This window comes from Vigna unguiculata, chromosome 6 (genome assembly GCF_004118075.2).
Source record: "Vigna unguiculata cultivar IT97K-499-35 chromosome 6, ASM411807v1, whole genome shotgun sequence".
Taxonomy (NCBI): Eukaryota; Viridiplantae; Streptophyta; class Magnoliopsida; order Fabales; family Fabaceae; genus Vigna; species Vigna unguiculata.
This window is the reverse complement of record NC_040284.1, coordinates 23,399,802-23,411,696: the sequence shown is the minus strand read 5'-3', so window position 1 is coordinate 23,411,696 and position 11,895 is coordinate 23,399,802. Positions and strand designations below refer to the sequence as shown.

The 11,895-nt window shown below is 32.5% G+C and overlaps 2 protein-coding genes across 5 annotated transcripts; both read left to right on the top strand.

Annotated features, from left to right (window-relative positions):
- The first annotated feature begins 1,326 nt into the window (after positions 1-1,326).
- Positions 1,327-4,749, top strand: LOC114187309 (GDSL esterase/lipase At1g54790-like). Of its 2 annotated transcripts, none has more exons than XM_028075527.1 (5): positions 1,327-1,639; positions 2,911-3,111; positions 3,386-3,552; positions 3,668-3,938; positions 4,341-4,749. In XM_028075527.1, the coding sequence occupies exons 1-5, from the start codon at positions 1,408-1,410 to the stop codon at positions 4,607-4,609; spliced, it is 1,140 nt and encodes a 379-aa protein (XP_027931328.1). In that variant the 5' UTR covers positions 1,327-1,407; the 3' UTR covers positions 4,610-4,749. The 2 variants fall into 2 exon arrangements, with proteins under 2 accessions (XP_027931328.1, XP_027931327.1); XM_028075526.1 differs by lacking the exon at positions 1,327-1,639 and adding an exon at positions 2,457-2,773.
- Positions 4,750-5,697: 948 nt separating this feature from the next.
- On the top strand, positions 5,698-8,499 carry LOC114187406 (protein-lysine N-methyltransferase EEF2KMT). Of its 3 annotated transcripts, XM_028075658.1 has the most exons (10): positions 5,698-5,849; positions 5,924-5,993; positions 6,071-6,196; positions 6,285-6,348; positions 6,438-6,525; positions 6,752-6,836; positions 7,093-7,149; positions 7,244-7,357; positions 7,739-7,809; positions 7,914-8,499. In XM_028075658.1, exons 1-10 carry the CDS (start codon positions 5,752-5,754, stop codon positions 8,344-8,346), a joined length of 1,206 nt encoding a protein of 401 aa, XP_027931459.1. In that variant the 5' UTR covers positions 5,698-5,751; the 3' UTR covers positions 8,347-8,499. The 3 variants fall into 3 exon arrangements, with proteins under 3 accessions (XP_027931459.1, XP_027931460.1, XP_027931461.1); XM_028075659.1 differs by lacking the exon at positions 6,752-6,836 and having other exon boundaries at positions 6,071-6,159; positions 6,438-6,515; XM_028075660.1 differs by lacking the exon at positions 5,924-5,993 and having other exon boundaries at positions 5,716-5,849.
- The last annotated feature ends 3,396 nt before the right edge of the window (positions 8,500-11,895 follow it).

Sequence of the window (11,895 nt, the reverse complement as noted above, 5' to 3'; positions counted from 1 at the left end):
TTTATCCTTTGGTAAAGTTAAAAGCTTGTAAAAAATGCTGTATGTATAATACAAAAAATATTTATCGTCGCACGTATAATTTCACAGCTTAAAAGGGAGAATAGCATTCTCAGGGCGAAAGTTGATGCCTCCATGGATTCTCTATTCCACAATGGAGCAGAGAATAGTTCCATTTTTCAGAATATGATTTCGGGTATCCTGACTTTCTTTCTTCGTTGGTCGGGTTACACTTCTACAAGACGCTGGCAGTGACTACTCATTCTTATCTGATGCCTTGCCGCTGCGGGGCCTTTAAATACAATCAAAATAATGCATAGAAATAATAAAGATGCCTAATGCTGATTCACTTACTGTTGGACATTTTGGGGCTAGCTAATAGCATAATATATGATGAGATGGCCAATTCATGGATCGTATCACAATCGATAGCATTGTTTGTGATGGCTGTTTCCTGATACCTCTCTTTATGAATTCAACCATTTTAGCACAGTAGATCCATGAATTCACAAGTAGCCAATAAAAGTATGGACCATTTGAACTGCTTCAATTCATCTTGATTTTTACACTGTTGTAAGCAATACAGTAGCTCTGCAGCTTAAGAGTAGGAGGCACTGGATTTCATGAATGCGATTTCTGAACTGGTTTCTAGTATGCAATGTAATTTGGAAGAACGGATACTTCTATAAACTAGTCTTAAATTATGGATGATGAATCATTGAAAAACATTATGGATGAACGCCGAGTTCAATATCATGTTAAATTTCAATAGAGAGAGGATCTGAGTTTAGATCTGGATTTCTAACAATAAGACACAGCAGTTCAATCAATAACGTAAAGGGTTCTCTGTGTGTGGCCGAAGTTTACGAGGTGAAGCAATAGAATCCCGTGGAAATGCAAGCCAAGCCACAAGCGTGCAATCTGTCGCAAGGAAAAAACCATTTCCTTGCTTTTTGTATTAATGCTCTCCCAAGTTTCCGTTACCATTTCTATCGTTTTCCCAGCGTTCTCTTTCCTTCTCTGGGGCAATTATTGTTCGGGGGCAGGTTCCAAACTAATATGAGTTTAGGCCTCTTAAGGGAACGACTTAGGACATGCATTGCACTCACTGGATTGCGCTAATCACTTAATATAGTAGCGGTTGACCGTAGTAACATAAGGATAGCATGGTAATTTTAACACAAGGAACATTTTCTTTTTGGCTTTCATTTACTTATCCACCATCTAAAGCAAAGCTCTTATTGTTTATTAGGTAAGACTTCACGTTAGCTCTTTGAAGCAACCAATGGGGCGTGCATATATAAAAGGCACGGAATCATTTTCTATGATGGCAGTGTATACAAAACTATAATTGGTATATCAACTTATCAAGTTGGTAGTTGGTTCCATTGGCCACAGGTGAAACGTGCCATGGCTTCCAAGAATGTATTTTTTCATTTTGTCTTATTTTCCATCTGTTTAGCTATGTCAAATGCGGCAGAGTTCAAATACCCTGCAGTTTTCAACTTCGGTGATTCAAACTCGGACACAGGAGACTTGGCTGCAGGGCTGGGCTTTCAGGTTGCGCCACCTAATGGACAGGATTACTTCAAAATCCCATCTGGGAGGTTCTGCGATGGCCGTCTCATAGTCGACTTCCTAAGTAATTTTTATTTATACCCTAATATTATACTATTTATAATTGCTGCTATAACCATTACTCGGAAAGCTTTCAAGCATGAATATAAACATAAATTAATATGGCAAAAAACTTAAAACATCATAGGCCAAAAAAATTAAGCTCAGGTGCTAGACGATAAATAGTTACCGGCTTCTTTGTTTTCACCGAACTAACTGGCCTCGCAATATGTAGCGTCATTGAAAATGGTTTGACTTTCGTCTTTACTAATTTTGATTTTGGTTTAGTATATTTAGTTTACATTATTATCCTTTAACGTATCATTACATGATTGAAATAATTTGATAAAACTCGTAATTATATGAACAGTTATTTTTTAATAATATATCAATACAAAGTTACATGTGCAACAAGTGAATTTGTTTCTGTTAAGTGTGTACAATAAAAAGACCAAAATATTTAATTTTTTATTTAGATTTAAGTTTCTGAGAAAAATATAAAAGTGTTTATATTAATTATTGATGAAAATCAAAATGCTACACGGGGATTTGATTTTTATTATAATAATAAATAGTATTGTTATCCAAATATCAATTTTTATTTATTAATGTTGGTTAACACAAGCGTTCTATTAGAACTAATAATACAGTTCAGTACTAAGGATAACAAAATTTAAACTTTTCATCGGTTGAGTATTTAAAAATTAATGTCTTTAAATAAAAGTTTATCTTTACCATCCAAAGAAATTTAGTACGTTGATTGATTATATTATTATTGATTCAAATGACTTACTTCCAATTCAAGTTATACGCACCAACCAAACAAACAAGTATGAGATGGAAATCTAACTAATAGCAGAAGTTTGAAACACAAGCAAAAGTGGGATGGATAAAAACCTCTCCTTACAACAGTAGTCAATAGCCATGGCCACCAACACTTGTACCCTTCGGATTCTTACCCTCATTGCCATCTGCATACCTTGTGCCATATCCTTCCAGTTGGATTTTCCAGCAGTTTTCAACTTTGGCGATTCAAATTCTGATACTGGTGCTCTTATTGCCGCTGGTTTTGAGAGCCTTTACCCACCAAATGGACAAACTTACTTCCAAATACCATCGGGGAGATACTCTGATGGCCGTCTCATCATCGATTTCCTTAGTAATAAATCTCCATAACCTCATTTTTTGCAATGCCCTCATCACATAATGATCCCAAGTAGATGTTTACGTCTTCCTCTGCCCTATAAACAACTCTTTCACTCATTGTTCCATGTGTTGTTGGTTTTTTTATTGCAGTGGATGCTATGGACTTGCCGTTCCTAAATGCCTATCTGGATTCTCTGGGTTTGCCAAATTTTAGGAAAGGTTGCAACTTTGCTGCAGCAGCTGCAACTATCCTCCCAGCCACTTCATCATCCCTCTGCCCCTTCTCCTTTGGGGTTCAGGTGTCTCAGTTCCTCCGATTCAAAGCTAGGGCCCTTGAATTGACTGCCAAAGGTATCTGCCAAAGGATAAGATTAGCGTATGGTTCCATAATACCTTTAGTGGTAGCTTCCCATTAGAGTTAGAATTTCATATCGTTAATCTATGTTGATCTTTGATTAAAATCTTTCTTATACAAATTATTGAGATTAAATTCCATGTTTTATCTCTGCTAAATTTATCTAATGTTTTCAAAATTGACTTTTGCTATACTATTTCGGCGGCACAACTAGTTTGCAGTCAGTTTCATAACCCTCATTCGTGTTAAAAAAACATCACAATGTTTCAGGCAGGAAATTTGATAAGTACGTCCCAGATGAGAATGTATTCGAGAAGGGATTGTACATGTTTGACATTGGCCAGAATGATCTTGCTGGAGCATTTTATTCAAAAACTTTGGATCAAATACTTGCCTCAATTCCGACAATTCTTTTAGAACTTGAAAAGGGAATAAAGGTTGGTGTCAAATAGTATGCTTCTATTTTCTTGAATTTATGAATCCATAGGTTATATGCACAGTTTTACTGAGATTAATACAAACAAGTTCTAACTCTTTAGTTGTGTCTACTAGAATCTCTATGACCAGGGGGCTAGATATTTCTGGATACACAATACAGGGCCTCTTGGATGCTTGCCTCAGAACATTGCCAAATTTGGAACTGATGCATCAAAGCTTGACGAACTAGGATGTGTTAGTTCACACAACCAAGCTGCTAAAACCTTTAACCTACAGTTACACGCTCTCTGTACTAAATTGCAGGGCCAATATCCCGATTCAAATGTCACATACGTTGATATCTTCTCTATAAAATCAAACCTGATTGCAAACTTTTCCAGATACGGTTAGCATCTCCCAGTAATTTTTATTTACTTTCCATGTTTCAGTTCTACAATTTTGACTATGGATATTCACCGTTTCCAAGAGAGTTAGGCTAAAACTTTTAGATTATAAAATCTGTTGCTAAAGTTTCTCTGATGGCTTTGTCATCAGTTCTCAATTGTGCTGACAATGCAACATTACATAACTATTGCAGGAAATTTATTTTGTTGCAACATTACATGGATCAAACCAGTGATTTCATGAAATATACTTCAAAGTAGTTAGAAAAAGCCATTTCAATTTATTGGCTCATTAAGGACCCTGTATCAGTCATAACACCAGTGTTACATTCTATTCTATGATGTATCATAACAAAATTTGTGGCGAGGAAAAACATTTAATCTGTGTGATTGCATCTTTGCAGGGTTTGAACAACCAATTATGGCTTGTTGTGGATTCGGAGGTCCACCACTGAACTATGACAGTCGAGTTTCCTGTGGGGAAACAAAGACCTTCAACGGAACCACAATTACAGCACAAGCTTGCAATGATTCCAGTGAGTACATAAGCTGGGATGGGATTCATTACACTGAGACTGCTAATCAATATGTAGCATCACAAATTCTCACCGGAAAGTACTCTGATCCTCCTTTCTCCGACAAAATGCCCTTCCTACTGAAGCTCAAGTTCTAGATACCCCATTATATTTATTGCTATCATTATTTGATTCTTTATGTGCTGGTATCTTGAAAGTAATAGCTGGTTGTAATTCTGAATGTCACTCAAGCTCTTATTAATGGTCTGTGATAATGTTCAAGGGTTGGTATATGACACATTCACGCTTCATGGTTCATATGTATTTATGTGTATACTATCAAAGAGGGCATTTTGGGGTTATCACATTTGATATGTTCTACTTTTTTTTTTTTCTTAATATCAATTTTATACATGGTTAATGCTTCATAATAAGAAGGCAGTATAATGACAACGCTATACCCTCTATGAGAGGTGTACCGGTATACCCAATAAGTCTCACATCGCTTAGGAGTCAAGGTCAAGTGAAGTTTAAATATTTCTATCTTCACCTTCCGAGGCGCCTTTTAAAGACAAAATTGTGACGGAGCTCAAACGTTCCAAAAGGAATAATATCTCGGAAACGTGGTTATTGTTAACGATGACTACCGGACAAACTTGGATCGGAATCGAAATATTGACTTTAAGCCATCGAGGGGAAGCTTATCTTGGAAGATGGATTTAAGAGCTTTTTTTTTTTAACTTGTTAACTTTAAATAACTAATTTTAATTTTATAAAAAATATATATAAAAGAAATCAGTTAAAAAATAAGTAAAATTAACTAAAATTACGTGTTCGTCTTATTTTGGAACCCAACATTTATGTTTCAAAAAGGTTGTTTTGGAAAGCTTGTTAGGGAAAAACTTGTTCCAATGCTGTAGAAGGTATTATATATGTTCTTGAAAGCTTGTTTAAGAAATTTTATTTCAAAAATCTGGTTCTAAAATACTTTTTATTTCTGAAAAACTTGTTCCCAAAAATTATATTTTAGAAATCGCGTACTGAAAATTTCAAAATTCTTGTTCCATTCCAGGAGAGAAGTTACTTTCCGAAATATAAAATGGTGATTTTAAAAGTTATGGGAGTGTGGAAAGAAAAAACCGAAGAGAGAGTCTCCTAAGACGTGTAAGGCCCATAATTTTGTTGGGACAAGAGACCAATTTCAAGTAACATTGAAAGCCCGTATTGCAGTGGAAATGCCCAATTTTTGAATGGCGGAGGAGGAGGAGGAGGAGGAGGTTGATGCAGTGTGGAGGTGGCGATGGAGCAAGAGTTGGATCCCTCTCTCCCATGTAGCCAGCGATTGCTTTCTGCAATTCTCGCCATGGAATCTTCCGAATGCCTTATCTCCCATGCCAGGTTTCTCTTTCTTCGCTCTTTCGTCTTTCTATTTCGTAAGACTTCGAAAAGTAGTGACTGAATTCGGTACGTAGGGAGTGTGGTGGAGGCGCAATCACAGAGCAAGTTCAACAATTCATCTGGAACCATTGCCTCTCCACTCCTGTAATTTTTGTTTTCTCTTTTTATTTTCTTTAAATTGCCTTATAGTTGCATTGATCGTATTTTGATACTAAATGCAGGGTGACTTTCATGTTCCTTACTTGAAGAATTTCCTCAAGAAACTCATCGCTCAAATTGAGTTCGACCATGGCTATGTCTTGGACAACTTGTACGAACTCTATGCTCACTATATGACATCATGCAAGGTTTTCTTTGATCAACAATTTTCTTCAAGCTTCCTTTTTTTGCTCTTACAGAGGTTTTCTCAGGATTTTCCTTTTTTTCATTTTTTAGGATGATAGTTTGGAGAAGGGAGATGCCAGAGTCAGCAAAAGAATTTCGCTTCTTTTTCCTGATGGTAAATAGCTATTCCAGTGATGTTTCTGCATTTATTCTTATGATGTTGTTTCATCCACCTTACTTTGGCTGGTAAACTGTTATGCCTAGGTAGTTCTGAACTGCAGAGTTGCCCGCACTCTAGGGTACTGGTCTTTCCATTGCAGTGTTCTCGAAACATGCTTGAAGGTGGTACTGGGTATGCTCATATTTTTATGTTTAGTTTATCAATGCAAAGTTCTTCTAAATGATAATAAGTACTCTTGTTCTTTGATAATACAACATGTGTGAATTCAGCAACGCCATTAATTTGGGCATTAGTTAGATCTATCTACGTAAAAACTTCGAATAATTCTTCCCTGAATATGCATATGTTTGTGGAACTTGCATTAAAGTTTAAAGTTGGTATTGGTTTGGTTGTGCAGTTGCTCAATATGGAGACCGGGTCTGTTTTTGTCTGAGTTCGTACTTTCTCATCCAGAATTATTTTCTAATAAAAAATGCTTTGAGGTTAGTAACATGATTAAGAGTTTTTTTAATCTACCAGAAATGTTAATGTATCCAATCATGAATAGCTTTGGATGCAACAATTTTTGTGATAATCATCACTATGGGAGAGGCTCTGAGATATAATTTTCCCCTTACAAAGTTTGAAATTTTTGTGTTTGTTCTGTTTATAAATTCTTGTCATTTCGTTTGTTGCATTAGAATTAGCTTTCCGTTCTTCTTATTATACCTTGTTGCACTTTTTTAAAATTTTAAGTAGGTTGGTTCGGGAGTTGGCTTAATTGGATTATGTCTAGCTCATGTGAAGGCTTCCAAGGTATGGTCAACTAATTATTACATGGGTAATATTACATGATATTATTGTAATTAAATTTAATAAAAAAGCAATTGTAATTATCGTCTCTCAACAGGTGATATTAAGTGATGGTGACCTATCAACATTAGCTAACATGAAGTTTAATCTGGAGATGAACCACCTGAATGTCGAAGCTGGCATGCCACAAAGAAACAATGACCAAAACATGGTCAGTCTCAATTTGAATAGACTGTGCACAGGATTTTGCTTTCATATATAGAAAATGGAATCTTCATAATATATGGTAGATACTGAGAGCTTTTATCTAAACTGGTACAAACAGAAATTTCCAGTATTTTAATTTTTACCCCATCCCCTTATCTGTTTCAATAGTTTCTAGTGCTTGAACATGTGATAGTTGATTTGTTCATGGAAGTTAACCTTTGAATTTTCTTTTTGAAATTTTGTTCATCTGATGGTGGATTCTCCATCCCTTTCACAACTCTTTCATTTTTTTTAAAGTATGTGTTTTTTCTTGTGTATACAAAGTAGAATATAACCTGAACTGTACTTATAAGACTCTGTATTATGAATTGATCATGTTTCTCAGGTAAAATGCTTGTATCTACCGTGGGAATCTGCATCAGTAACTCAACTCCAAGATATCATGCCAGATGTTGTGTGAGAGTTCAACTATGCAATCTCAGAGACATAATTTCGCATACTGTTCTTTCCATTTTGTTCCAAATTCCGTTGTCATTCTTATTATATTATTATTATTTCAGTTTGGGTGCAGATGTGATATATGATCCTGTTTATCAACCACATCTTGTTCGAGTACTTGCCATTCTTTTGAATCCGATGAGTTTGAAGTTTTGCAGACAACATGCAAGTTGTAAGGACATCACCCCAAACATTAAACATGAAAATTATGAACATAATCATGAACATGCTATTGACATATCTCACAGTAGATTCAAAGCAAGTCATAATGATGATAGTTACAACCTGCTAAAGGAAGCACCGGTGGCTTATATTTCATATGTTATCAGAAACATTGAAACTTTCAACTATTTTATGTCTCTGGGGAAACAGGCTCATCTTGATATTGTGGACCTTACTGATTCATTGAAGCCACTAAATCTCCTCTGCTACATGCAATCATACAATCAAGCCAATGTAAGACTATTGCGTATCACTGGCAATAATATAAAATAGCGAGTATCTGAATTTCACATATTTTCTTTTCCTTTTTAACTAGTGATTTTAGATCATACTTAGGTTGTCCTCTAGACCTAATCTATTTCATTTGGATTGTCACTGACTAATTTATTTTTCTCAATTATCTATAATTCTTTTATTTTTATATTATGCTTTATTTTCTTATTAGATACCTCCCGCGGCCCTTATAGAAATGTGGAGTGAGTTGGACATTTAAGTATAGGCTGTAACATAATTCACACATTAATTTATACTTTATTTTGTATATCTTATAGTTAAAATGGTGTTCATATTTTGTATATCTCAAAATTCATTTATAGTGATCATTTTCCAGGAATAGTTTTTATATATACATTATGTTGTATGTATCTTTTCAGTCACCATAACATGTAATAAATAAGGTTTAAGAAAAAGATAAAAAAATATTAACTTGTTAAACATATATATATATATATATATATATATATATATATATATTTTCCTTTTGAAGATGTAGTAACCACTTCTGACTTAGTTAAAAAGTTTTCGTTACAATAGGATGATTGAATATGAATTTTAATCATTATCACAACTTGGAAACTGTATCAATGTAAATTTTAAAATAATTATTACTTTTCATAAAAATATTTAATTATTGTAAAAGTTAATAATAAAGATTTTTTTACTGAATTGTAGTTTGAAAGACCTTATATTGTAGATCATACACTATTTTCATAAAATAATTTATAAATATATTAACTTAAATACAGAGTTGAAAATATTGACATTTATTAAAACAATTCTAAAAAAGTTGAGACATGTAAATTAATTTAGCTTAAAAGAAATTACATTTTTAAGGTAAAATAACAGTAAGGTGAGTTAGATTGGTGGTTTGGCTTAAAATTAAATGGATTGATTTAATTTAAATTGTGAAAAAAAAACCCTTAATTAAATCCGAAGCAACTATTGAGTTATAATTTAAAAATGTTAACAACTTTATGCTTAAAAATATTTTTAATTCCTAAAAAATATACTGATGTTGTTTAATAATTCAAAAAGTTTCACCACAACCAATACTTTCATATTGCTCACTTTAAGTTTAAATACTTTTTCAACCGATAAATCTTTTAAACCGATAAATTTTTTAAAAAGAAAATTGTAACAAATTATAAGCTCAAAGCAACTTAGATGATTAACCTCAGTAATATTATTTCAAAGACTTGAGATTAAACATTGATGTCATATATGAGAATGAAAACTTTCATAGTCCTCGACTCCTGACACGAGTTTCAGTAGATATGGTGATTGACTTTAGTTATGTTATCTTAATGAACTTAAGATCGGGTAGAGATGTTAAAATGAGTTTCAACCCACGGGTTCAAGCCGGATTAGATTGAGAAAAATTTAATTTTTTTAAAAGTGGGTTGAATTGAACCCGGCTTACTTAACTCACGAGTTAAACAGTTCAAACCGGGTTGAAGGTGGATTGACCCACTTAACTTACCAACATTTTTTTACAATTTTTTTTAAAATAAATTTTATTATAATTATTTACTACTCCTAATTATATAGGTTCACAATTTCATATTTTTTAAAGCTAGAATGCTGTTCAATAATATTTGAATAGATTGAATGTTTAATTAATTTAATTGTCAAGTTATATGCATTGATACTTTAATATTTAACTGTTATCTTTATACTAAATCACTCAAACAACCATCTTATGAACAAATTTTTCTAAATTAGCATGATAAAAATATGTAATTTTTTCATTTATATCTTGTTGAATAGCATAATAGAAACCAATGGCGAAACTTGGACAAAAAATCTAAGGTGCCTATTTAAAATTTTTATATATAATTTATTAATTAAAAAAAACATTTTACTTTTCTATTTAAATCATTTTTATACCTCGGTTCACACTTTTCAATTTTTAATCTTTCTAATTGATTGAATTCACGTAAAAATGGATATTCTAATTTCTATTTCAATTCAAGATTATTCAACTAATTTATTATATGCGGTGAAAAACATAAAACCTCAACATTTTATAATATAAGGTTATACTAATTTGAGAAAAATATAATTAGGATTCATGTCAATCTCATAAAAAAACCCCTAAAATCAAATTAGTTTTCATACTAGTTTAGAAAAAACTTAATTTAAGAGAAGTATCATAATGAGAGAACCATAAATCTAACTTACATAAATTGGATACTGATTCACGAGATCTTGCGAGTATGCGTTATTCAATCTCTCTATTCTCCAATATTCATTTATCAATTTGTCTTTCTTTTTACTTTTACACTTTATTAATGGTTTACTGTGAAAAAACTTTATGACCATATACAAAGTCCATCAAATTAATTTTCATTTTCTTTTTAAATATATAAATAATGTATATATATATATATATAACTTAATAAAAATAATATATAAATATATAAATATAAATTTAAAAAATACATATAAATATATATATAAAAATTAAAATTAAGAATCATGGGGAGCCATGGCTCCCCTTGGTCATAAGGAAGGTTCGCCGTTGATAGAAACTGTGTAATATTAGCCATGTTTTCTTTGACTATATGGACACATTTTTGAAAATAATTCATCATATATTGGTGGTGAGCATGATGAAGACATTAGTTCTTGATTTTACTATGATTTTCATCTCATAGGTTGCTTTAAAAATTATTTAAATATTTTAATACCTAAATGTAAATAAATAAATAATTATTTTTCTTTTTATGTGGGTTGGTGAACCAACCCACTTAACCCACTAACCCGTTGTAGGTTGATCCGGGTTACAAAATTTTTGGTTCACTATAAAGTGAGCCAAGTTGAGCTCACTCATTCTTAACCCGGCTCGTGGTGAGCCAATCCATGTGAGCTGAGTTGGCTAACTTTGACATGTCTAATATTGGGATATTGACGTCGTATGTGGAGACTTGGATGTGGAGATTAATCCTAACGGTATTATCTCAACAGACTTAAGGACAGAACATTGACACCATATGTGAGAATGAAAACTCTCCTAGTCCTAGACTCGTGACAAGAGTTCCGGTGGATGCCATAATTGACCTTAGTGATGTTATCTTAAGAAACTTGAAGTTGAAACATTGACTTTATTTGTGGAACAAAAACTCTCTTAACCTTCTATTGAAGATTTGGTTTTTTAGGTCAATAGTTTCATATAACTTAGAAGTCAAAATCAAGAACAATTTAAATATATCATCCTCTTCCAATATCTTTTAACACAAAATAAACAAACTATTCCAAAGACTAAAATAATAATATTTTTGGAGATTAAAACAAAAATAAAAATGTGATAACAAAAGAGCTCTACAAAGATAATAAATCATATATATATATATATATATATATATATATATATATATATATTATAGTAAAATTTAAATGGTAAGTGTTCCACTCAAGATAGCAAGATTAGTGAATTCAATAGAGGCTTTTTGTTCCTACATCTTACAATTTGTTTTCTTTTAGAATGTGTTTTCATTGAAAGGTGCATGATTTTTCTGAAGAAGAAAAAAATGGTATTTTTGG

Coding starts and splice junctions, on each gene's coding strand:
- LOC114187309 (XM_028075526.1), top strand. CDS start 2,539: ATGGCCACCAACACTTGTACCCTTCGGATTCTTACCCTCATTGCCATC. Junction 2,774..2,910: donor TCTCATCATCGATTTCCTTA/GTAATAAATCTC, acceptor TTTTTATTGCAG/TGGATGCTATGGACTTGCCG. Junction 3,112..3,385: donor CCTTGAATTGACTGCCAAAG/GTATCTGCCAAA, acceptor ACAATGTTTCAG/GCAGGAAATTTGATAAGTAC.
- LOC114187406 (XM_028075658.1), top strand. CDS start 5,752: ATGGAGCAAGAGTTGGATCCCTCTCTCCCATGTAGCCAGCGATTGCTT. Junction 7,358..7,738: donor GAAACAATGACCAAAACATG/GTCAGTCTCAAT, acceptor CATGTTTCTCAG/GTAAAATGCTTGTATCTACC. Junction 7,810..7,913: donor GATATCATGCCAGATGTTGT/GTGAGAGTTCAA, acceptor TTATTATTTCAG/TTTGGGTGCAGATGTGATAT.